General features: G+C 40.2%; 1 protein-coding gene across 1 annotated transcript in view; it reads left to right on the top strand.

Annotated features, from left to right (window-relative positions):
* fgfrl1a (fibroblast growth factor receptor like 1a) overlaps positions 1-27,649 on the top strand; it is a 74,540-nt gene that overhangs the window by 32,359 nt on the left and 14,532 nt on the right. Inside the window, exon 3 of the mRNA XM_039813969.1 lies at positions 843-1,115. Within this exon, the coding sequence (XP_039669903.1) occupies positions 843-1,115 (273 nt within the window). The remainder of the gene's footprint in view (positions 1-842; positions 1,116-27,649) is intronic.

Genomic DNA, 27,649 nt, shown 5'->3' on the forward strand with positions numbered 1-27,649 from the left:
CTAAGAATAGCGGTGAAAATTGAGAGGTGTGTGGTTGCAAACATGGAAATGAAGAATAGGCATTCACGAGCAGTCATCCTGACCTTGATCCTAAAACTGTTAACTCACCTACTTCTCTCAAAATGACTCTATCCCTCAACACACCTGTAACTGTGTGGATGCAGCTGCCCAGTCTTAGGGAAACAACACATTTTGCACAGTACATTAATCTTGTTTTTGGCATGTCCATGTTAACCCTTCATGCTGTTTCGATGATAAGTCTGAACATTGAACATACTACTGTAAATGCAACCTGAGAGCTGAAATAAGTTGTCAATTAATCGATTAGTAGATCAACAGCAAAAGGGCAACTCATTTGATAGTCAGCTAATCATTGCAGTCATTTTTCATGCAAACACTGTGAAAAAATGCCAATCATTCTCTTGCTTCTTCAAATTGCAGATTTGCTGATTTTCTTTGTCATAACATATTGTGAAATGAACATTTTGGGGTTTTGGACTGTTGTACGGGAGGGGGGAAAACTGTTTTTTTTAAAGTGGTCCGTCTAGGCATAGTTTTTTTGCATCTGGTTGTGCAATCAGACACTAATTACATTACAATATACTCAAGGTTTTCCCAGTTCAAACAACTGGATTTTGCTGCTGTAAACAAAAATCCACCATTTTCATTAGCAGGTTATCTAAACCTGTAATCAAGTAATCTGGTTGTTTACACTTTCTGTAATCTAATTTATTAAAATGTGTGTAACTAGTCTGAATAGGGTCTGAAGAGACACTGGAATATCACAGTGTTTAATAGAGTTCCATAATCTGAATAACTCCTTTTCCTCTCCCACCTTTAAGGTCCACCCAGGGTGTCAGAGCGGGTGGCCCACCGGCAAAGCATCCGCCTGGGTCGCACCATGAAGCTGCCCTGCCCCGTGGAGGGTGACCCCCCACCGCTCATCATGTGGACCAAAGATGGTCGCAACATCCACAGTGGCTGGACGCGGTTCAGGGTCTTACAGCACGCTCTGCGTATCAAAGAGGTGGAGACTGAAGATGCAGGGACTTACATCTGTAAGGCTACCAATGGGTTTGGCAGCGTGAACATCAACTACACACTCATCGTTATAGGTACGTTTGTAAAAACAGTCTTACTGTGACATGGGACACAAATACTAACCTTAGCATTAAATTAAGTACCTGTACTAAACATACTTTTACAGACTTGACATATTACTACCAAACAACTTTTTTTGAAGATTTGTTTTTCCCCAACGATATGTGCTGTATCACATTGTTCATACATACTTTGCATAAATCCAACAATGTCATCAGTTACACATATAATATGATTTGGAGAAAGACTTGTGATAGTACAGGAAGTCTTGTTGAAGCAGTGTGGGGTTGTGTATTTTTAGGGTGAGTGTTTATGTGTGTTTCGTATGATGACAGACCGATGAAAACCATCCATCCTCTTATTCTTTCTTGCTTTCTTCCCATGAATTTAAGTCTGCATTTGGTCTACTGTATTCAAATCTTCTCTTTTTCATTACACATGATTTTTAAGTCTTTTTATTTCCATGCATGTTTGCTTTGGTTGATTCGTCTTTGTGAGTTTTTGGATATAGTTGGCCAGGTTAGGTTGGTGGGGCCATTATACAGTAACCAAGCCTGTGTAGTACTCCAGACAATGGAGCACTGCTTTTGTCTGAGTTTTTATGCTGTGTGTGTGTGTGTGTGTGTGTGTGTGTGTGTGTGTGTGTGTGTGTGTGTGTGTGTGTGTGTGTGTGTGTGTGTGTGTGTGTGTGTGTGTGTGTGTGTGTGTGTGTGTGTGTGTGTGTGACCACAATTGTTTTACTTGTGTGTTCCTGTATGATTATGAATGAGGCATTTGTTAAAGATGCTTTTGTTTGTGTGTAGGACATTGCGTCAGTGTAGTATGAAATGTGAAGTCTGTGTCTGTGTACGTGTGTTTGTGTGTGTGTGTGTGTGTGTGTGTGTGTGTGTGTGTGTGTGTGTGTGTGTGTGTGTGTGTGTGTGTGTGTGTGTGTGTGTGTGTGTGTGTGTGTGTGTCTCTCAAATTTGATGTTTCCATAAAAGACACATTGTTGTCTTGTCTTCCCTTTTTCCTCCATAATTATTTTCCAACTTTGCATCCAGAAAGCTGAGTCAGTTGTCACTATGTCTGGGTGTGTATATGTCCATGTGTTTGTCTCAGTTTTACATGTGTGGCGGCTGTAGTCTGTGACCCTGTGGACTCTGACAACCTTCCTGCTCAAATTCAGATGTGTTTCTATACTGGGACTCAAATAGCTGCTTCCCTCAACTCCTATTCATGTAAACAAAATACCTGGAGGGAAGACAGTGTGTCAGTGCACATTTACACATGCAAGTCGGTTTGCGCTGCAGTGTCTCCACACCCCTCTGTGTGTGCATCATTCCATGTGATTGTCTACGTGCCATCTCGTGTGTGTGTGTGTGTGTATGTGTGCGTGTGTGTGCGAGTGTGTGTATCAGGTTCCAGCATTCATGAGAGTCTGACTAGAGCATCTCTCTGTGCCCATCGTCGGCATTTCAAAGACCTCAAGTAAAATGCTCCAATACGGATATTACCAGCCGATATTTTCTGTGTTTTAAATATTGTGAACATTTTTGTATCAACGTGGGAAGCACTGCATGACATCAGGGATTACCATTAAAGTTGAGTATTTTCTTGCACTCTTTGTAAATAAAATGGTTTGATAGTTTTTATTTTCTTAAGATAATTTTTTTGACATTTTTGGCCTTTATTTCTGAAAGGACAGCTTAGGTTTGAAAGGGGAGAGAGAGGGGCAATGACATGCAGCAAAGGGCTGTAGGTCGGAGTTGAAACCGTGGCTGCTGCGTCGAGGACTAAGCCTCTTTATATGAGTGTGCGCTCAACCAGGTGAGCTAATTAACAACAAGCCTATATTGGTTTTCTTCTTACAGATGTAGCAATATATACAATATTATAGATATTATTGTCGCTTAAACTACATTATGAAACAACCCTGAAAGTATATTATCTGTTTCTGTTCATTTTGCATTGCAATTGTAATTGCACAAATACATGTTTTGTTTTAGTGGGTACACTAAATAAGCATATTGGCAGTAAATTATGTGCTTCATTGTCCAGTAATTATTATTGGTATGTGATCCAAATCTGTATCAGTCTTGACCTGAACTTCAAAGGCGAGCTGGCATACGGAGGGCAGCATAGCGGGGGATGTGGGGGGGAGGGTGGCAGCAGCTGCCGCTGAGGTCATCCAGGCGGACAGCTGCTGCCTCCCTCTCTCTCCCTCCCTCTTTCGCTCACACTCATTCACCGTCCCTTTCATTCACTTTCATATATGCATATATATTTAAGTTTGTCTGTTGTGTATTAGATGTAAGTGTACAGTAGGCTGCTTATATGTACCTCCAATAGTATAGGTGTAGGTAACAAAAACAATCTCACCTTAAAGTCCGTCTGCTCTGGAGAGTTCAATCGTTTTACACAATGTTTCAGAGCATATGGAGTTTGCCCGGTGTCAATTGTCAGATTTGAGATGTTTAAATTTTTCTGAGACCCTTTAGAAATTCTTGTCAATGAACTCAACTTTATGGCCAACATGCATGAGAAGTCCTTAAACTCTGCAGTTCCATGAAAACTGGGACAACTCCACCTGCTGAGGAAGATTCTCTGATTACGATCCACAATCTTCACCACAACAGCGAACACATAGACACTGATGTGACATTGTGCTACTATGTTTCCAAGGAGACTTAAAAGTCTTTGAAAGTCAATATAAAAGTACTTAGGGAAACATTTTCAATAAATAACTCTTAATGGTAATTTAATTTACGTACAATCTTAGAAAACTTTAGAGCTTTTATTTTGACCTTGACACAAATTCTGGTTAAAAATGCCCTCAGAAAACTGAATTGATTAAAAATATTTTATTAAGACAAGCACCTAAAACCTTAACATATCATCACGTTAGGTTCCAAGCAAACTGGGAAATTTCCACCAACAAGTTCACATGCTGTACAAGAATAAGAGGCTACATCACTACATTCTTGCAGATTACACAACTGGTACCCAGAGATACTTTGTGCTCCCCCAGGTTAAACTTCAAAGATGACCCCTCCCTGTAATCCAAGTCAGGAATCATGCCACAGCATCTCCTTAGAGAGGCAGTTAGCATGGATAGCGGTGCTAGTAGTTTTGTTTTCTGTTGCTCTGTTCAGTGTGTCTCTCTGCTGCTTTGCTTTGCCTCCTCCCATCTCTCCTCCTCCCTGCTTTCATGTCCTCTCCTCTCCTGTGTGGTCCTGCGGTAATTATTCTATGACCGCTCCGCTTCACAGTAATGAGCCCACACCTGCGTCTTATTGTCTTTCCCTCTCAATTTCGAACCCAAAGTATATTTAACACCTTTTTCCTATTAACACTCAATCTCGGCCCTCATTCCCCCTTCCTCAGTCGGCCGGCTCATTTTTCTCTGACCGCGTTTTTAATTTGTATCAATATTTTCACAGTTTCCTATTTTCCCCGTACCTAATAGCATTTAATTACCATAAAACATCCACTGTACCGCTGCCCAGTGGTTGGAAGTGATAGAGAGGCGCTTTTGTGTTGGCAGGCTTTTGTTGGCGGGGGAAATTAGAATATTCCTTAAAATGTCTGTTCTTTTATTGTGTGTAGGTTGGCAAATGTTTGCATGACTAAATAGTGTGTGTGTGTGTGTGTGTGTGTGTGTGTGTGTGTGTGTGTGTGTGTGTGTGTGTGTGTGTGTGTGTGTGTGTGTGTGTGTGTGTGTGTGTGTGTGTGTGTGTGTGTGTGTTTATCTGAGGGGTTGTGTATGTATGCGTTGGTGTGCACAGATTTATGGGACCACCAGTAAAGTGAAACTGGAAAAGATGTTTTTTTTTTTTTTGCTCAACAAACCTCAATGTCCTTCAAAAATCGGAACGCAAGGAGAGCTCTCATTTCTTCCTCCCACTCTCTCTCTTGATCTCGCTTCTCTGTCTCTGCTGTCTGTCTTGTGTAGTTGCTTGTATGACATTTTAAAATTGTTTCCCTACTCCCAGAAGAGTGAATGATAGAAAATTTATAGTTCAAACCAGATGTGATGACAATGGGAGCGTGTATGGAGCAGAGTTGGGAAGTCATGTGTAAGAAAGAAGGAAGGAAGCGGTTTGGAGTCGTGTGTGTGTGCGCATGCCGGAGTGTGTTTTTAGTGCATATGAACGTGAAAATTGCGGTTTGGAGTTTTAATGAAAATGTTCATCAACACGCTTTTGTCTGAATGTGTGTGTGTGTGTATGTGTATGTGTGTGTGTGTGTGTGTGTGTGTGTGTGTGTGTGTGTGTGTGTGTGTGTGTGTGTGTGCATGCAGGTCCATTCATAAGTGACTGGTGTGATGATTTGTGGTGATTTAAGAGCTCAGTCATAGCAGCTGACATCTGGTCATAATTGGAGAACAAAGAGAAAAAGAGAGGCAGAGAAATATCAAACGTAGACATACTGTATGTTTCAATGAATGAGCTTATACGTGATTTATGCTTGTCAAGCTGCAGTTACATAATGAATGGTAAAATTTGAAAAATCTAAGCGTGAGATGAAACGTGTCAAATATAAAATGATTCTGTTCTACATTTTCTCAAAAATGCTCTGCAGTTTTATGGCAGGATTAGTCCACTAATTCTGCTAAACTCAACTAAAATCAATTATCACTTAACACAGACTGATGTGTGACTTCACACAGCTCAGGCCTGTATGTCATGACAATTCAATGTGATGTTGCATGCAGACTAAATGATTTCAAATTGTTTCTTCAGTCTGCTTTTACAGCCACTTCTTTGAAAGCAAATCACGCTCCTCCATTCAAGTTTATTCTCTCTCCCTTTAACTGCATTGCATGTGTGAGACTGCAGCTGTCTTCCGGGCCCAAAAATGAATGCATACAGATCACACAGATCAGGTTGCAGACCAACATCATCTCTCTATCCCTCAGTTCCTCCATCCTGATACCTCCTCTGTTTTTGTGTTCTCACATTACGTAGTTTTTAATTTAGATATCTGGTGCCTCGTCTGGAGAGGATGTAGAGGTGGCCAAGGTTTGCAGCCTAATTGGTATGAGTCATACACACACATAGAAATGTATGAGTGTGTGTAATTGCACAGTCCTTAAAAACAATCTCAAATAACCCAATCTCTCCTCACACACACACACACACACACACACACACACACACACACACACACACACACACCTACACACACAAAACACAGCAGGGCAGCTGTGCCTGTCTTGCTGTATTTTTTCTGAATGTGTGTGTGTGTGTGTGTGTGTTCTGGTTTTAGTGTTTTACTGCCAGATTCTTCTGCTCAGGTTACACACACAGCACTTTCTCACTAATGGCAGAAAAATGCATAGAGTGAACCTGGAGCTGCAGCTCGCTGGTTTGCAGGGAGCACTCAGTTGGTGTTCAGTTGAGAGTTTGAGGCCTCACCACAGATTTTTTTTTTGGGGGTGGGGGGGGGGGGGTCTCAATTATGATGTACAGAACATGCAAGAAAGAAATCATCAAGTGCTTTAGCCCCCCTCCTCTTGAACTATATTTTTGCCTTTCTTAGCCTTGAATCCAATCCCAAGTAGAAGTTTCTCCCTTTGCTTCTTTTTGCTGCCTGCAAAAAAATACTAAAGGTGAATTGACAGCCTCCTCACCTTTGTTTTATTCTTACATACAATAAATCTTAAATAAATGATTTGTAAGGAGTAATCGAACAATATTAATAATACTGATAAGAAAGTAAATGCAGAAGCTCGGTTGTTGTTGTTGTTGTTGTTTTGCCTTTATTCAACAACTGACAGTATAGACCAGTGGCTCCCAAACTCTTCTACTGCTCCAACAGTTATGCTTAACAATTTAGTAACAGTAATTTATTTGTTCTTTTATTTCTTTTTTTGTTGTGAGACATTGTTAAATATATATATAATAGAAAAATAAATGAACAATTCTCGCAGCACAATAGACCTGTCCTTAAGGCACCTACTTTGGGAATCACTGGTATAACCTGACAGGAAACATGGGGAGAGCAACAAAGGTCCCAAGCCAGAGCTAAACTAGGGACACTGTGATTACTTTGATATGCATCTGAGATCAGTAGCACTCCGAGATGCCTCAAAATACCAGAACTGCGAGTGAGTTCAAATGCTTCTGTTTGAATCTCACTATCACATCCGTCTCATGCTGCTCTGCATCACATCTGTTTAGTTCATGTTGGACCTTCTGTTGTAACAACATGCCGCCCTTACAGAAAGGTAGACAAAGCTGCTCCTCCGGAAATCAGGGTGGCACTGTGGAGAACAGAGATGTAAACATGCTGGTGTGTGTGTGTGTGTGTGTGTGTGTGTGTGTGTGTGTGTGTGTGTGTGTGTGTGTGTGTGTGTGTGTGTGTGTGTGTGTGTGTGTGTGTGTGTGTGTGTGTGTGTGTGTGTGTGTGTGTGTTCATGCTGATATGAGAGCATGGGGGGGGGGGGGGGGGGTGGTTGTGGAGTTACAAACAGGGAAGAAAGGATAGAGTCGAGTTTCAAAAGCTGTTTTCCGCCTTCTTGTTGAGTCCAGTTGAGACAAACACACAACGATGTATGTGTATTGTGCATATACATATCAACAAGACAGGACAGGAAGACATTCAGATATTTTTCCATGCGCTCACACACATCTCAGACAGATGTGAACAAAATAACACACTCCTTAGAGGCCCTAGCCTCCATTTCACGGCTGTCTGTCCCACATCCTCTCGTTCTGCCTCGTTTCACTTTCAGCAAAGAGGCGCAAAGAAGATGGACAGGACGGAGACAGAGAGAAAGAAAAGAATAAAGCTTCTGTTTTTTCCTGGCTTCAGTCTGAAGACATTGAGTCTGGAGAACAAAAAAGAATCACGATGGAAGTTTTGGAAAGTCCATGTCCTAACAGGTTGAGACGTCATGCTTAAATCCAAAAACACTGTAGGGATCAAAAGAGGTGTATCTTCGGTATCTATAGAAACGCAAACTTCATAAAGAGACCAAAGAAAGGAAACACTTACAGTTATAGTATCTCCATATTGATTAATTGATATGTGCACTGTAAAAACACTTGAGCATTTAGCATAAAAAATGATAAAATATTGAGCATGTCAATGGAACCAAACTTTAAGAGGAAGCAATTTGTTATTAGTTTCACTGCCACCTGTTGCCTCCTCTTGCACCTATTCAACAGTTGTATCTCTTTGACCTCCATCCTATCTACTTCAGCTCTCTTTCTTCTTCTTCTTCTTCTTCTTCTTCTTCTTCTTCTTCTTCTGTTTCTTCTTCTCTCTTACAACCCCCTGTGGTCGTATTTGTCCTGCTCCTCCAGCCGATAGAATAAGTCTTTTCTTCTTTCAACTCCTCATTCTTCCCCCTTCTGTTTGCCTTCATGCTCCATTTACATTTGTGTGTGTGTGTGTGTGTGTGTGTGTATGTGTGTGTGACTGAGTAAGTGAGTATGGCTTGCATCTACAGATTGTATGCCAAGTCAAGCTCCCATAGACCCCTAATGGGCCCTAAATACCCTCTGCTAGCTTTAACTTCAATTCTCCATACGAGATGCCATCTGTCAGTCAGCGGGCCTTTTTCTCGAGGACCCGAGCAGTGAGTCATTCTGAAGGAGAAATCCACCCTGAACTAAGTTTGTAAGTTTGCTATTGTCTCTCACTGAAGCTTGAAATCTCTTCAGTTCAGCTTCCCGAATTACATTCCTTCTCTCAAATGTTCCAGCTCTGATGCTACATGGGCGCTGAGTCAGGTTACTGTAAACACAACATATTTACCAGGAAAAAATTTACTCGTCTGCCTCTACTTTTTCCCACTTCCCACTTCTTCTTTTTATTTCAATTTGAAGGATTAAAAAAGTTAAATGCATCAATTGTTGGTTTTAACAAGAAGATGTCCTCCAATTCTTGCTTTTAGTTGTGTCCTCTACACATCCCCTTTGTCCTGCTAACTACCCCTTACACTGTCTTCTTTGTAGATTCTGTTTTAGGGTGGAATTTGCCTTTAACCTCATCTGCTAGCCGTTCTCAAAATCTGAAGGAAACTTGCTTTCACTCTGGGTTTCCACATCAATTCTCCCATAGTTAATATAAGGTGTAACTTTACTTTCCTGTGTGTGTTTTGGCATAGAGGGCATCCTCTGAGTACAAAATTTAAGTATGATAAGTAACAACAGCAGAATTTAACATGGGTCATTTGGTGCACTGTTACTCATATCATGAAGTACACTCTGTCCCCAAATCTGAGTTAAACTATGTGAAACTGAATATTTGAGGATGTGGGCTGCTTTAAAGTATCTCAGTTCCTCAGTTTGTTTAATATAATTGAGACCAAACTCCTCAGTGTGAGTCCAACAGTAACAAAAGATGGGCAAAGGGGGGAGGGAAAGAGAAGGGGATGAGGAGAATACAGTAGAAAGAAATATTGGTGATATTGAGAGAAAGTGTGGGTGAGTGAAGAATTAGATAAGTTGCACTGCACCTATAGAACATCTAGATATTCAAAAATAATGACAAATGCTGATCAGTTACCAGTTGGGCTGGATATTGAACCCTTAATACTTTTTTTGGTAGAAACTGAAATGTCTCAATAACACACGTATCCAAAACTGTACTGAAAGCTTACATCAAGTTTCTGGTCAGATAGTTCCTGATTTGAATCAAACATTTTCCATAAGCCAAAGTGACGTCTTAAAAATGATCTAGTAACCTAAAAAAAACTTTATAAGAATCATATGAACTAAAGAGAAGAAGCAAACTCTTGGCATTTGTATCACATGTGGTGCTAGTGCTTAATTAATGACAAAAACTGTTAATCAATTACTAGGGCTGGGTATTGTTAAAACATTTTCGATACCTGTACCAATGCCAATACCGTGACTTTGATACTGGTTCCTAAACGATACTGTTTTCCATACCAATTTTATAAAATCCATTTTAACGAAAAGAAATTACAACGTTAAGGCACAAATCCTTTATTTATTTTTCAGCTGCTAATACGTGAGACTACTAGAGTTTTTCCTTCATGCCTCTATGATGTTTAATGTTAGACAGCCAATGACAAACATTATGAGATCTTGGTGGAAGCATGCTGTATGCTTATTGGCTCACTGACGCTGATGAGATTTACTCCTTAGGTATTGAAATTTGGTATTGAATGAAGAGGCATTTTTCGATACTCGATACTAAGGAGGAAAATTCGGTCGGTGCCTAAAAAGTATTGAATTCGGTACCCAGCCCTATCAATTACCAACATTCTGATTGATACATTTTTATCAAACAACTAATCCATTTCAGCGCAGTGAAGAAGCATCTGAGTGTGTAAACATTAGACGTGACCAAGCAGGGAGAGCTCAGACATGTGAAAGGCATCAACAAATCCTCTCAAGGAGACACTCACTGCTCTTAGAGTGGTGCTTATAGGAGATGTGTCCTGCACCCCCCCACTTAACAACCACCCACCGCCAACCCAGAACCCCACCCCATCTACAACTGAAAGGAAACGAGGTGTTTCAGCATCCTTGGCTGCATAACTCCCGGCCCCTCACACGCAACAACGACTCTGCATTCTCCAAGCACAAGGGTTAACCTCTCCAAAACCTCATCAGTGCACACAAATACACGCACACTGCAAAAATGATTGGGAGGAGGAAGAGGTGGAGACAGGAGGAAAGGAGAAGAGGGATTAAAAAAGAAGAGGGAGAGGCAGGGTGTACGACAGATGGAGGAACACGGTCAAAACTTCATCAAAATACTCAAATCACTAAGAGGAACAGATATATACATTCTGTATATCAAGTCAATTTTTAGGCCAATATTAATACTTGAAAGGTAAATACATTTCTGATATACCATATATTGGTCATTAATAGATTTTGCAACATAAACCAACAAACTTAAACAACATTTTTGATAAAGATCCCTTAAATTCAGATATTACAGTAGATAATTGTGACCAAGAAAGATACTAGGCAGTATATTTTATGGTTAAAAAAATACTAAAACTTATTCGCTGACATATGTAGCAATGCGATATTTCTGTGATAAATGAAATTGGGCGATAATGCCATACAGACAAAAACATAGATGAGGAGAAAGATTCAGCAAATATTAGGAGGAAGGAGGGAAAGGAGGGAAAGGAGTGCGAATGGGCGAGTGCGGGTATTCATGTCTGATCAGAGCAGTTAGCAGGGGAGCTGTGTACTTCTGAATAGACAGCTTAGTGGCCATTATGCGGTCTGGAGGATTTGTCCTGTTCACTATTGTTACCCTCAGGAGGTAGCAGCGCACACGCACACACACACACACACACACACACACACACACACACACACACACACACACACACACACACACACACACACACAGACTAATGCAGACCACATAAACACACAAGCTCTTCCTATTTCTTACTTTGATTTTTTTTCTCATTTCATACTCTTACTTTATTACTTTATGTCTCTGTCACATACAAAGGCAGATGCACCCAAGAGTTAAACACCAAAAACACACACTCTGTTCCCCCAGCCACCCCCCACCCTGTAACTCAATAAGAGGCCAGTCTATTGACAGACCTGCTTGTTCGCTGAAGGAGTCTTTTCTCATTAGGGCTGGGATTTTGTCGCTGGCCCTGCATGCTCCATTGTCCCACTCAGAGCGGGTTATTAGGCCTTCCCGCTGTAACAACCCCCCTGCTGAATAGACCTGAGAGGAGTGGAGAGCCTGCGAAGGGCAGAACAGGGTCTGGCAATTAGCAAGGACATGTTTGAAGAGAGGAGGGAGAGGAAAGAATGGAAGAATCAAGGAGAAAGGGAGAGCGGACCTGCGCTACAAAAAGGCTTCTTTTGAAGTTTTACAAACTTTTGTCTGCTTTTTGCTGCTTCGCTCTTGCGCCGTCAAACAAAGCCAAAGACTGGTTCTTCAACACGCAATATCGCTCCTCCTCTTCCCTCTCCCTACTTTCTTTTCTCTCCTGTTCTTCTCTCTCATTCGTTACTTTTCTCCCAGAGAATGCATTTGTGCCAGCACTGAAAAGCCCTGTATCTTCTGCAGCCGCTTTGATGTCTTAATGAAGACGTGAAGAGCGAATTATGCTCAGAGACGCTCTTCAGATTCCAGCAGTTACATCTGGCTTTTCCAATCTCACCTCACTGACAACAAGCAGGCTGGATGCAACGGAAAAAAAACGCTTGCATTCAGAGCGACAAAAAAAAGCAGCAGGCATGGAAAAACATGTTCCAAAAAGGTTTATCACAGTTTCAGCTATGTATCCCAAAGCCAGTGTTTTATCTAGATTTGATAAAGCCTTGTTGCCTATTCAAGGTTTTCTTGTCATGTGGCTGTAGAAGCCGGGTAGACTAAACTGTGTTTTTTTTTGTTTGTTTTTTAAAGCTTCCACCGTGCCATATCTTAGCGCCAGGAAGTTTGATAAAATGCTTTTATCACTTGCATTTTTAAACATTTAACATAGCTGAGGTGAAAAAAACAAACAGACAAAAAACTACTGATTACAGAAAATGACTGCTGACTGAAATATGAAATGAAAATATATGTAATTTGAAACAACAACGTCACTGTAAAACAAGAAAGGAGCAAGGAACAGACTGGTTTTGTTCGGAGCCATCAGGTGTGCGTGTCTGCATGTACTTACTTGCATAATGTTGCTGCATTCCACTGCATTATATTTCACATAAAAGCATGCACAATATGTTTTCGCTGTGCTCTCTGGACAAGGGGTGTGTGTGTGTGTGTGTGTGTGTGTGTGTGTGTGTGTGTGTGTGTGTGTGTGTGTGTGTGTGTGGTTTTCACCTTATGGTTCTTAGGCAAACACAGCAAGGGTTCTGCGGCGCCTCTGCTATCAGCCTGGAGTTTGATCAGTGTGACAGCATGCTGAAAACTGATACACATACACTCTCAAACTCTCTGTGGCTATGGCCATAATCTCTTCTCTACATTCCTCGGTTCTGACTCTATTTTGCATTTGTATGTATGTGTGAATACTACATTTTTAAATTTACTGTAAAGATCTTTTTTTGCAGGCTTAAATTTTCTAATATTGGTTTAATTCTGTGCACATCCCTTTGTGGCTCATTCTCTATCAATCACGCTAATTCAACGCCTTTTAAATTTCTTTTAAATTCCAGAGCTATTACAAGGATGTCTATGCTTTCATTCAAGGCTAACATCCTTAAACAATTTCTCTGTATGCAAGCATTGTTTTGATGGGGATTCAGAGCTCTTCATGCCAACATTGGTTGGATTTAAGCCGCCGTGACGAGCCAAGTGTGTCCTTTTCGGTTCTCGGCTGTAACTCTACTTGGCCCGAAGACCAAAGCTCTCACAACAAGTGGAAATAGAAGTAAGAAAAAAGCAAGGGAAAGCAGAGGATGTGTAGATGCTGTCAGACATTCAGTCATTAAACGATGAGAACAAGCCGCAGAGTTAAGCCACTGTCAGCCCACGCAGACCCTTCTCCTACTTCACTACTACTGGTTTTCTGCTTCTATCCATCTGAGACTGTGAGCATGTGGTATCTTAAATGCTACTGTGTGTCTATAAAAGTGTCTTTCTTTGTGTAACCAAAAGGGATTTGAAAGGGTTTTCTAAGCCTAAAGCGGGTGAAATTACTTTGACCTGTAGATGACTTTGAGCTAAAGAGATTTTTACATGACAGTGCACATGCACACTTGCACACTGCAGACTGCTGCCTGATGCACTGTGTATCTAAGTTTTAACCAGTTTCAGAGTCTAAACTTGGCACATAGGCACATGCAAGACCAAACATATGCAAGCATCTGCCCTGCTGAAACGTTCTCTAGAAAAACACTGACTATTGGAGGTGAGTAAGCAGCAAGACAGCATCCCACTGGATACACATACAAAAAAAAAGTTGCATTATTAGTAATCCACAACAGCTCTGAGTTACACAAATGAGAGTAGAACAAAGCAGGCATCAGGGTGAGTCATGTTGAAATGTCACCCAGCGGCACATCATGATGAGCGGGTGAGTTTTACATTGTTGTAAATAGTTGTTCATCAAAGACAGCCTGTCAGCATGAAGCCTCACACAGCAGTGTGCCAGAATCTTTGAAGTTGAACAAGACAACCCCATATTCTCAACACATACACGTACACAAGGGCATGTAAACACTCGTCAGCATGCATGCAGATCTATGCAGAACAAATTATACATACAAGTATGTGCAAAGGAAACAAGCTCATGCACGCACTTGTGCACATGCATATGAAACACCCACACTTAAAGCGCCCATATTATGCTCATTTTCACGTTCATAATTGTATTTTGAGGTTGTACCAGAATAGGTTTACATGGTTTAATTTTCAAAAAACACCATATTTTTGTTGTACTGCACATTGCTGCAGCTCCTCTTTTCACTCTGTGTGTTCAGGTCTCTGTTTTAGCTACAGAGTGAGACATCTCACTTCTGTACCATCTTTGTAGCTAGGTAAGGATCACATCAGCTAGCTATGTTTCTTTAACTTCGGTCAGTTGCAAGGCAGGATTAGCCGGGAGACTTCTTCTAAACGAGGGCGCACTTCCAACTTTGTGTGGAATACCTGCAGACAAGGGACATGTAAGTAGTTCTTTTGTAGATTATGGTGAACTTGTGTGTTATAGCAGTGTTTTGCTATTGAGAACGAGGTAGCATGCTAGGTTAGCCACCTCGTCTTTGCTCCTGACGTAGAAAGCCCTGCAGATTTTGAACAGCTCACCCGGAGACTGAAGGCAGGTTACATTCAAAACAGCATGGATGTTTTTTTTTCCAAGTTTGTATACATGTGGAAGAACCAGAGACACAAAATGACACCCCAAATCCCAGAAAAAGTGATTTCTTTTCATAATATGGGCACTTTAAGAGGTCCAGTAGTTAGTCGCTTTAAAGTATGACTTTTTGTTTAAAGCCTCTCCAACATTCCGTCAGGGATCACAGTTAAAGCAGCGGTAGGCAGACATGGGCCACTTAGAAGCCACTAATAATTTATAATATGTAGATTATTTATTTTCCTGGTAATACTGGGTGGGTGGAGTTAACTGCATCAATGTGCTTCAAGAGAAGCAGTTATATTTTGAGAAATATATAATGTAATTTCAGTGACTCTGAATTCCAATACTTACAAGTCAACATACCAGCATATATTTGCTCTGCAACATAAAATGTATCCACTTAATTGCCAGTATGTACATTCACTTCACAAAACACTTTACTCTTTAAAGAGCATTAGCATTAGTATGTGTTGTATTGTTTTGTATTGTACTGCAAATCTTACCTAACTGGATTGACTTTGTCTGTGTGTAGTAACGTATGTGCTCTACAGAACTTATTGTGAAATAGTTTACCTGTCAAATGCTTTTTAGCAAGTACTTATTTGTTGTTTTATAGTGGATAAATAATCTAGGTTATCAAATTATACCTCAGATAAGAAAGGAATCTGACTGTAGAAGCATTTAAGGATTAAATCATGAATGAACAGTCAGTAATACAAGTGGATGAGTCTTATGGGAATAGTGAAGTGAGGTTGAGATTTAGGATGGGAAGTTTGTACACGTTTGTAGGAAACCAAAAGTCGAAATGTTCTTTTCAGTCTCCTCCATCTCATGTGGCCCTACAGCAGTTGTGGTCGTACCTCCAACCCAAGTTGTTAAAATTGAATTCAGGGATGTAAGATGAGAAAGAAGTCAATAGGGGAGAAAACTACTAAAGTACTAAGGAGTAGATATTTAACTGGAGTATAATTTAATACAGGGAAGAGCAGGGTGGGCGAGGGAGAGAGTGATTGAGAGTTCAAAGTCCTGAGCCGAGGCTGGCGGTGTGCGTTTCAAAGGCGGCGCGTGGCGATGGATGTGAGAGATTCGTTAATTCAGCAAGTAAAGCGCGGCCTTGATGTTTACTAGAGTTACACAGGCAGCAGCTGGAGGAGCGCACGCACCCACATATACATGCATATACACGCACACAGGCACCATTACAGTATACACACAAATGCACTTGGATGCACATAAATACAGGCAGATGCACTAATACACACTTAAGCACTCAATAATAAATACACATTGCATACACATGTTCACATGCATGGAGACACATGCTCATTCGCATAAACACACTTAATGACACACAAACATTCGATAATATAGAAACCAACAAAGGCAGAAACATGCACATACATAGATTACACAGATGCATACTTCATGTACAAATACATACACTTGCATTCAGGAACAAAGACACATTTATACAACTATTGCTTTCTTTATTCTCAATTACAGCCAGGGGTCTTTGAATATTATTGTCTTGTTTTTGACCAAAATCTGCTTTTTAAGATAAAAGGGCAGTTTATCAAGTGCAGTAGACCATCACACAGGGGAAAGGCTTAATTTTGCTGATGGGGACATCATCTATATTTGGGATATGACAGTAGTTTTTATAAGCCAGGATGGTTTGAGGTTGGAGATAATTGCTAAATATATCTGACCTGGTGCCTTTTAAACAGTCCTTGCTCCTTCTGCATCCCCTCTGGACATAACACATACTGGCAGTTGAAATTCTCTAGAGGAGCAGATCCCACACTTTTGGGCTTGTAATGCCTTAAAACAAAGCAAGGGGTGACTTTTTGCAACAGGTTGCATATGTCTAAAATTACGTTTAGAGGCCTTTAAAAAGTCCAATATTAAAATATATAAGTTCATAATAATATAAGTCCAATGCTTTGAGTAATATCCTGAAACTGACATAAGTAAGCACAAATACTTGGTGTTGCTTATGGTGTAAAAAGAGGTTTTTCCGGGAGAATGAGTTATTACGTTTATTTTTAAAATAGAGAGTTACTGATGACAGTGGCCACAGGTTTAACCCACACTAAAAATGCAACATTGTTTTTAGGGAACATTGCCTAATGCACACCTTGTAGACAGGTGTGTAGGAGAAATGAAGTCATGCTAAAGAAGGTAGTGAACGCCTGCACACTGTCAGCACTGAGTGTGCTGAAAAGTACAAGGTTTTGGTTGCAGACATTTCGTCTTTTCATATTAGTTTGAATTCTATTATGTAATACAGATCTTGAGATTCCTTGCTTGTCTCATTTTATGTGACTCTGTGACTTAATATTTAGTGAGTAAACTGCATATACTGCATGTTAAAAACACACACACTGGTTCCACTTCTGTGATCTCAGAGCCCCCCTGTGAGCAGCGGACATGAAGTAATTCAGTAATTCCACTGAATCATTTCTGTCCTTGAAGGGATCTCCTCTGTCACGTTAATCTGCTGAGGTGGAGTGTCAAGGCTTCAGGCAGCAGCTGTATGTTTGCCAGATTCCTGCGTGGCGTCCATATCGTCTCCATTTTAGGCAAATCTCAGTCTGTGTTCCACACTTGACCCTGCAGCTCCATCAATGAAGTGTGAACAGTGATGTAAAACAGCTACGGAAAAATAGACACACACACAAACACTGCACATGTAGGGATTAATGCACTGTCACAGGCACACATGCGCACATGCATAGGCTACTGTAGGAACGAGAAGAAGAAAGATAAAATTATTATTCTGTGGCTTAACAAAACTAAATTAACTTATCCAGATGCTTTTGTTGTACAAACACACACACACACACACACATTATTTTAACCCACACACAGAAAACCTGATCCCTAACTGTATGTTTTCAGAACTCATAAACCCAATACTGTGTGACGTTTATGAGCGAGTGTGTGGAACCACTTGTGCCTCGTGTCTGTATGTTATTTCATCGCTCTGTTGATATATTACGCTCTGACACAGTCCATTTTCAGCATTGGAGGAGGCCGGAGTGTTTTGTGTATTTTTTCACTGTTGGTTTTCTCAACATTTTTCATGTCATAACCAAACCCAGTCCTTGTTGTTAACCTAAACCTGCCCGCCAAGGGTAAATGGCCCGTGCCTGGCCATAGCGTCTGAAAATATACCAGAGCTGAATTTAGGAGTAACTCTGCTGGAAAATGGATCTGGTCATATTAACGCATCATTAAAATGTGGCATGTTAATCACATATTGTGTATTTGGATAATATCAGAATGAGATTGAATGGGGCAGGAGTTTTGCTTTGTCAGCTGGAAGCGACACAGTTGAACTCTCTTCCTTCTCCTCACTGCTGCAGCAGCGCAATAGTTGCAAAAATATTTACTGACATTCTTGGAGTCATAATAATTATATAATGTGACTTTATTGATCCCTAGTGGAAAACTGTCCTTTCTTTTGCCTCCTTGCAGGGAGGTCAGAGGGGCCAGGGTCAGCAGTAGGAAAGCATAGGGATTTAGTTTCTTACTCAAGGATACCTGAAGGAAAATCCATCCTGAAACACTTTCCGAGAGTTAAAAAAGAAAAGCTATATGTACAATACGTTTCTTTTTTCTCCTGTGGAGAACTGGCCAGATGTAGACATTTGATGTTTCCTGCAGCTACAGTGACGTTTGATTGCTCAGAATGTGTTAGCTACCTAAAGGTATAAAGGTTAGTCTTCTCAACATTTAGACTATTTCAGTGTCTTCTGCCCTCAACATGCTGTAGGTGGACAGCTTTACAGCAAGTTAAATACTTTTCCAGTAAAGGTTGAAGACAAGGAGTTGGCATTTGTAGTTTTGAAACTGTGAAAATAGTATATAGTATATAGAATATAAAACACAACAAATTCAATAATAGTGAATATGATTTAGAAAAAAGATGAGATACCATAAACAAGAGTTAGACCAAAGGTATTTTACAATTGAATTACAGTAACAGTAAACTGGACTCACAAAAGTATAGACTAACTATAGACTATAGGAAGAAAGTATCACCAGAGCAAGGGGAAGCTAGCTAGCTATTTCCCCAGTGGTTCCCAAAACCTTTACTGTCCAGCCACCATAATTTAAAAAGTAAGACCTTGTACAACACAATAGTGTTCATGTCAGTGTCATCATGAATGTAAAGTGATGTAGTCCCTTTCCTGGTTCCTGGTTGGAGAAACACCCGAGCCACTTAAAGGGTTGTAGGCAGGATAAAGAGTGTCTGATTGATCATTTTTGACTGACATGACAGCTCCTTGAAACCACAAAAGTGTGATCTTATGCTGCTGTTCATCCTGAGTCAGTCTGGAGAGCGCTAACTACGCGCTGCAAAGTATAATGTGAATTAACATAGAAAAGGACAGTGTGAGAGCAGTACAATATAATACAGCTGTACAGTGGATTTCTAAAAGTTGCAGTGCCGAGGGGTCTGGAACTATTTTTCAGCCTGTAGGGGTGGTAGATTTTACTTCCTGGAACAGAATTTTATTGCTTGCAGTTTTAGCCAACTCTGCTCTCTGGCTTAAATGAGTTACCTGGAAGCGTTAGCTTATTTAGTTTTTTTTTAAGAGGAACTGGGAACTTTGGGGGCTTTGCTGTTCTCAATGGCATTTTTTTCTGTTATTCAACACTTTGACGACTGCCTGACCTTCATCTGAAGCCAATGGTACCCTCCAGAAAAAAAACTTTACAGTTAACATTGTTGAGGAGTGAAACACAAGAACACCAGATGTTTTGAGCTGTGATCACGTTAATATTTACTACTTTTGCCATAAAAATGCCTGTTTTATATACAAGGACAGTGTGTGCGTGTGGTTTGTAGCTTCCTGATCGAACACGAATAGTCGCCTGCTGTCGATCTTTAGCTACACTAAAGGGTAAGCACACTAGAAAAAGAGAGGAATGTGTAAAACAGAGAAAGCTGACTGAAAACGTACATATAATGATGGTAATGTATAAATTAGTAACACAGGAGTGAGTCAATCCACATGGGGTTTGTAAAATATTTTAAAGGTAAAGCTATTGTATCTGTAGTTATGATATCTGGTAGGTCTTTTCTGAGTACAAAATTAAGTTTCACTGCGGACAAACAGACGGAAAGGTGCTATTTGATGGTCATGAAGACATTTCCTTTTAAAGAAAAATAGCATTAGAAGTGAGGTGGTTACAGTAGTTTACCCCAATCATTGATCACCATATTCTACCAATCTAGTCTGGGACATAAAGATCATTTTTTTTACCATTGGATATAATAATTTTCTGGAATGAGACAATTTATCACACACACTGAAAAGGTAAAAATGTGCGCCAAGAGGCTTTGTTGCACTCATGGAAAACGTATGTTCCAAGGAAGCCGCTGCAAAACTTGAGAGACTTTGTGGTGAGCACAATGTCAGTGGTTGGATGGGTCAATAAAGCAATTTGGCACAATAGATTCTTGTATGCTTAGACTCAAAACATCTTTTCTGAGTGACTGACAGCTGGACAGACAGACTCAGACATGCTGCTGCCTGGTTGTGAGACATGGCCAAGGGCAAAGTGAAGCTAACAGGCCTGACACAAACCAAATACACACACACACACACACACACACACACACACACACACAAACACTGAAGGTTAACCCAAGAGTGAAAAAACAGCACCTCTGCTCCTCCAAGTAAAGACGCTACATACATTTTTCCCTGAAATATGTGTATGTGTGAGTGGAAACTGCTTTTTTCATGACCATACAGTCAAACTCCTCCCTCATGCAGGCACTCATACCTCTCTCACACACACACACACACACACACGCATGCATGCACGCACACACACACACACACACACACACACACACACACACACACACACACACACAAACACAGGTGGCTGTAATTAGTGTGTTGAGCCCATTCATGGCACAAGATCAAACTGCGGAAATACAGAGCTCTGCTTAGAGTTAGACACACACACTTATACACACAGAGCTACATATTCATGCACCTTAACTCTTTATTTCTCTTGTTTGCTCTCTAACACGATGCTGGCATACAAAAGGTTTCCCCTAAAACTGTTTTTGTTTAGTCTGCATGTGAGGCTGAGCTCTGTTTGACTTAACTGTAGAAACTTACACACTCAGTGTTTACTTCTGCAGCGAGAGAACACAGACAGAGAATGTGGAGAACAAGGGATTATTATCAGATAAGCCTGAAATGTCTCTAATCTGACTAAGAATATACAGGGTTGGTTTTTGCTGCAGCGGTAAGCAGAATTTACACAGCCGGACCAACTGGGCACAAGGTTATAAAAGCTATAATAATTCTGCTTCCGGAAAAGCTTGTAGCGCTAAGTGGTCAGCTCTTCATATTGATGACCAGGCATGTTTTTCTGTGTGCCCCATTTTAACTTTTTTACATTTTCTGGAATTATTTAAAGACAAAAGAATGAATTACATGAATATTGTTTAATTTGGCAAAGTTAATCAAGGTCTTGGTCAGGGGTTTTACCCCGGTGAAGTCCTTGATGGATTGCTTCACTTAGTGTAAAACTTGAGAGCTTGCATCCTCCCTCTTTTATTTGATTCTATTGTATTGTGCTTTTGTCCTCCACCTGTACCCAACTGATGTTAGATGTGCAGGACATCCACTCATTTTGCATTAGTTTTACCATGTCACCATTAGAAATGTACATTTTCTTTAAACTGTTACGTACATCCACGTGCTGCACTCATCCGCTCAAGTAATTTTTTCAGGTATTGGTAAAGTCACGTCCTTCATTAAAAAATGTCTGTCCAGTTTGATGTGTTGTATGTTTCTTGTTGACCTATTAGTTTTGATATATTTGATTAGTTGCTATAGATATTAGCCTTTGTCTAGAAAGTAAATTTTTGGTCTAATTGTCTGATTAACCAATGTCAATAAACCCTGGTGGATTGTTTGGCCATGGGACGGGGAAGAACTACTTTGAATCGACGGACTTCCATTAACTTTAATCCAAACCATTTTTTAATTGCAAACTAAGCTGCAGGGAATTGCAATAAGATTTAAGACCTTTAGTGCTTCTTATGCAATCCTGTTAGGGCTTGGAACAAACTTTAACAGCAGAAAGCTCCACAGTTACTCTCACTGCAACCTAATTCAATTGACTTGAACACTGCACATTTTATTCCACTTAAAAAAGTTTAAGGACGGATATCGATCTTTGAGGAAAGCCTTTTTGGATCTTGTGACTTTGGAAAAACTGAAACTGGCAACTTGGCAAGTTCCAAGACTTCACATCAAGTGCGCTACTGATCAGAATTGTGAGCCATAGTTACAGCTCCCTCTTTAAAAACCTGTTAAAAGGCCAATTTTAGTCAGTACTCATTGAAGTGATTATAGTGCATTAACAATTCTTGGGTAACAAAAGCTGAATGTTGAATATTTGGTTTTCAATAAGCATTTGACTTTTAACGTAACTGAGGATTCAGCCATATGAACCTCCACAACCTTTTTCTCTCTTTCTTTAGTGCTTTACCTAAACCTGCAAAAGGAGGAATGAGATTCACGTAGTAACACACACACACACACACACACACACACACACACACACACACACACACACACACACACACATTCTGAGCCTTCTTACTGTAAACCTGCCTTCACTCTGAAATTCTTGCCAGCAGAAAACCTTGGTAAATCAACCACATACCAAGATTACTGTATGAAATAGTTTATGTGTAAATGTGTGTGTGTGTGTGTGTGTGTGTGTGTGTGTGTGTGTGTGTGTGTGTGTGTGCGTGTGCGGTGTGTGTGTGTGCGTGTGTGTGAGATTGGCTCACACACATAGGTTTGTACCAAATAGGTCAGAAAGCTGGAAGCAATTCCCTGCCGAAAATCGACGTGTGTTCATCATATTTCAGAGATCCTGAGCCCAGAATGGCAAAACGTGTAATCGCATTTGTAAATAGCATCGTAAAGTTGCACTTGTAAAAGGTTTTGTTGTTGTCTTGGCCGGGTCCAAGGGGGCCGAGGGAAGAAGGGGGGGGGAGAGGGTGAATATTTAGAGCCGGAAACCCTGTCGTGTGTTTGTGTGTGTGTGTGTGTGTGTGTGTGTGTGTGTGTGTGTGTGTGTGTGTGTGTGTGTGTGTGTGTGTGTGTGTGTGAGTGTGTGTGTGAGTGTGTGTGTGAGTGTGTGTGTGAGTGTGTGTGTGCGTGTGTGTGTGTGTGTGTGTGTGTAATAATGAGGGGTAATGAGATCAAATGTTCCAGTCAGAAATGTCATCACCCCAAACACACGTCACCATTGTGCTGACTGCCCACTAAATACTCTGACACACACACACACACACACACACACAAGCTGTTAATCTGTCATGTAAGCCAATGTTGTTGCTCATTGAGAGTAGCAGTTAACTGTAGTGTACGATTGTCTGTTCTGCGGTTACAGTTAATAAATCTCACTCTGCACCGTCGCCTTTTTCTCTCCAACTCTGTCTTTTCATCCCTCTCCTGCTGCCTCTTGACCTCCTCTAAAAGTCAGTCAGTTCCCGTCTTTTTCCCTCTCTTTCTCCGTCGCAGCCCCTTTCAATGTCTCTCTCTCATGCTGTTAATGGAGGACTATGTAGCAGCCCAGGTTATAATGATTTCCATAAGGCTACACAGCCTCTCCACAGGAGAGTGTAAATCACAGTGACGTGTGTGTGTGTGTGTGTGTGTGTGTGTGTGTGTGTGTGTGTGTGTGTGTGTGTGTGTGTGTGTGTGTGTGTGTGTGTGTGTGTGTGTGTGTGTGTGTGTGTGTGTGTGTACAACGGATCTGTAGTACACGTGTGCAGACGTGGATGCTTGTGTGGACTAACACACATCTTGTCGTTTTCTCTTAAGAATACAGCAACTTTAAGTTAAAAAAAAGTTAAAAACACAATAATATTATGTTTTTAATAGTCTTGCATTGCCAGACCTATCTCCACAGCGCTGCAGAGGAACTTCTTGCTAGTCCACACAACAACTGGATAGGAGAAAAAAGTGCTCTGGTTTATTGGCATTTCTTTAAACCAATCACAACCTTCTTATGCAAAATAGTCTCGGGAAGGAACTTGTCTTAGTGGAACATGTGCGCGTAGGGAGGCAAGCTCTGGAATTAAAATGGCTGTCGAGTGTGTGCAAATAAAAAAAAAAAAAAAGATAAACATAATTTGATTGTCGGTTCTAGTTTGGAAGATGTTTTCCAAATTGACCGGCGTTTAGAATGCCAACACAAAGAAAGTGGAAGGTGAGGGACATCCAGCCCAAAATGCGGCCCAAAACCTCCTGGCGGCAATATAGACTATGGTTTCATCTAAGGATTTTCTTTTCATTATCAATACATTTTTAGACAATGCTAACGTCCAAGAAGACTTAAAACATTATATATTGTGAAGAAAAATTATATATTATCAATTGATTAATCATTTAGTCTAAAATGTGTTAAAACAATGCTTTGAAAAGTGTTTTGATGTCTCCAGACTGCTTTTTTTGTAGAATCTACAGTCCAGAACCTAAAGATATTACATTTTGATACAAAACAGAGAGAAGCCGCTAACTTTGGGCATTTTTGCTCGATATATGATCAAAATTGTTCCAGAGTCAATCAGCCAGTCACCTTTTCGATTAATCATCTAATCATTTCAACCCTAAATAACATTATCCGAAAGCACAATAGTTCATTCTTCACCCTAGAAAAAGTAGTTTGAGAACACAATCCCAAGTCGAGGTCCACTCACTGTTTTTTTCCTGAGCTTTCAGCTGTATCACACAGTCTTCATCAGGTAGGAATCTGCACAGTTATCATGGAGAAAGACAGAGCCACCTCTATGATAACAGAGCAACTTCATCTATTAAAGGAGATAGTTTGATAAGATTGAAAGTTTCAGAAAAAAAACTATTTAATTTGACCTTGAGTGTGTTTTGGTTTGCTATATTAATTGATGAAATATTCCCTTATTGTTAATAAATGTTCTGTATTATGTCCCTGAACTCCAGTTTAGTTCAGTGAAATATCATTGACAAAACCTTTTTATTCATTTCTTTTTTTGTGAATTATAAAAACACTTTACTGTTTTACACTGTACTATCTGGTGATTTGGCTCCTTAAACACCTACTGTCCACAGAGGATTACATGAGCTGCTAAAGGTTCCACAGAAAATATACAGTATTACTGTTTGAATCTGGGGCCAAACCACGTTAATCTAACCATTTCTTGCAATAACACTGTGTGTAATGTTGCAACTTTCGGCAACTGAATTCAAATAAATGTTCCTAAAAGTGACTGTGGCTGGAGAGAAAAGTATGTTTGGAACATGGAGTTTAATGCAGCATGTGTGTCAGACAAACGGCCGACAAACAAAACCCCTCCAGTATAAAAATTTTTTAAATCTCTCGTGTTATTCCAACAGCAGCAATAATGGGCTTATAACCCAAGATACATGTGGTTTCATTGTTTCCGGAGTATCATTGAACTGATGGAGTTATAATGACAGTGTGTGTTTTAGCAGGGGGTTAGTGCAATGACAGGCCAACAAACTGCTGAAGGACGAATGCTGTTTTTTTTTCTGCTGGTTGTTACAGTAGACGGGTTGGGGAGAAGGATAGTAGGATCGTTGCAAAACTGTATTAAAGAACGGGGTTCTAAAGTTCATCTGTCTGACACCCAAATACAACATTTATTTTCTTATCCTGCTGCCCAGGCTCTTCTGATATAGTAGTCCAACAATCTCTGTGGTACACCTACCAGAGGTCACTTGTTAAACAGATTATGAGGTCCTCGGACATCTTGGTTTTCTTGCAGACCAAACTAACTTTAAAAAAAAAAAACTTTTATGTACAGGTAAAAACAACATTATTTTAGTGAAGATTAGATTAGATAGAGATAGACATTCCCTTTTTAAAGATGCATCGATAAATCAACTCTGATTATTATATTGTATAATTATATAAACAAGTAAAAGAATACAACCTTTGCTTAAAGTGCTTACAGCTTACAGTTGTTTGTATCTTTACAACCTGCTCTAGAAGTGATGAAAGGATTATGGATGAGAAGTCCTTAAAGTGTAGATAGAAAGCTTCAGCTACTAAATGGACCTTGTGGTGGGATTGTTTTCAAAACTGCTGGTCCCAGAATCAAGAATGAACTATGAACCTCAGTGAAAGAAAAAAGTTTACTGTACGATAACTTGCTTGAAAAAATTGACCTATTTAAGCAGTTTATCAGGTTCAAATTAGAGCCAAATTGGGATCTATGTGAAGATTTAAGATTATTTTATGGTATTTCAGATCATTTACACACCATTCAATTGAGTTAAACTCAACTTTGGTCAAACTGCAATCCCCTGCGATATTTAAAGCAAGCTATTGTTGCTGAAGCAAAAATAAACTCTCCTAGGACCCAGCTTTAACTAAACAATGCGTCTTCTTCTAGAGTTATGTAAAATGTGTTCACTTGCGGTAGTTCCTGTCTGAATTATGAAGTAAAAACATCAAGTGTGGATAAAGTGTGAGGCAAGCTGTGCCTGTGTAAAGCCTGAAACTGTGACCGTGGTCAGTTTTAGAGGACTAACGGTGGTTTACATGGTTTGTCAGATACACAAACTCGCATCAGCCTGGTTTTGGCTTTGATGCTGCAACAACCAGCCTTAACACATGCACACACAAAGGTTCTGTCCACATATCCAGTGTCTCTATATTAAAACCTAGAAGGACATGACCCTTTAGGAAAACACTGCCCCCCTGGACCCACTCACACATGCAACCACGCACACTTAAACACATACACACTGGACTGTTAGGACTCATATTTCTGAGCGTGCTCATGTCCACTTGCTGCCTTATTGCTACAGACGTAAATGTAAATACAAGAAGGGGTTATACAAACACACATACACTTACACAGAGGTACCTCGCCAGTAAATGTGTGAAATGTAGCACACTGTTGAACCATTCCCCCCCCCCCCGTAGATGAAAAGAAAAGAAACAAAAAAGAAAAGAGGCAGCAAATGAAACAGAAAGCACAAATGTGAGGAGAGAGAGTTAGTGAAGGTTGGAATAAAATAAATAAAGAAATAAGGAAAAGAACACAAAACTCATGAATGACAAAAGAAGTATGGCAGATATGTTTTATTTCCTGTTTGCAAAATTTAAGTCTGTATGGAATCATGGATTTTGGGGAAATATTTGGTGTCTTTATCGTCAATGCTTGTATCGTCATGGTTAATAATAATAATTTATACTTTATTGATCCCCAGGGGGGAATTTTTTTTTTTTTTCACTCTGTTAGAACACACTACACACAGGCCTGAAATACACACACATGCTCAGGTCCTATACAAGCCCAAATGGAGAGATGTCAGAGTGAGGGGGTTGCAACTGCTGGATTAGGCACCGCTGAGCAGTTGGGGGTTTGGTGCCTTGCTCAAGAGCACCTTGGCAGTGCCCAGGAGATGAACTGGCACCTCTCCAGATACCAGTCTTCACTTCGGTCCGTACGGGGACTTGAACTGCCACTCCCTTTACATACTGTAAAAGATAAAAAATTCTTTAACATCTTCTGCAAGTGCAACTTCAAGGTGAAACATCTGGGACAAGAGCAAAGACAAGAAAAACATTAATCAGAAACATGTGGTCCAAAAGCATACATTATGGCAAAAGTATATATTTATTTTTTAACTTAACTGGACTAGGTCATGTAGGGATTTCCCAATAAAAAATATTTGGCCCTGATTCCGATCTGAGTCTTTTAATTTTAGGTATCTGCCGAATACC

Source organism: Perca fluviatilis, chromosome 10 (genome assembly GCF_010015445.1).
Source record: "Perca fluviatilis chromosome 10, GENO_Pfluv_1.0, whole genome shotgun sequence".
Classification (NCBI taxonomy): domain Eukaryota; kingdom Metazoa; phylum Chordata; class Actinopteri; order Perciformes; family Percidae; genus Perca; species Perca fluviatilis.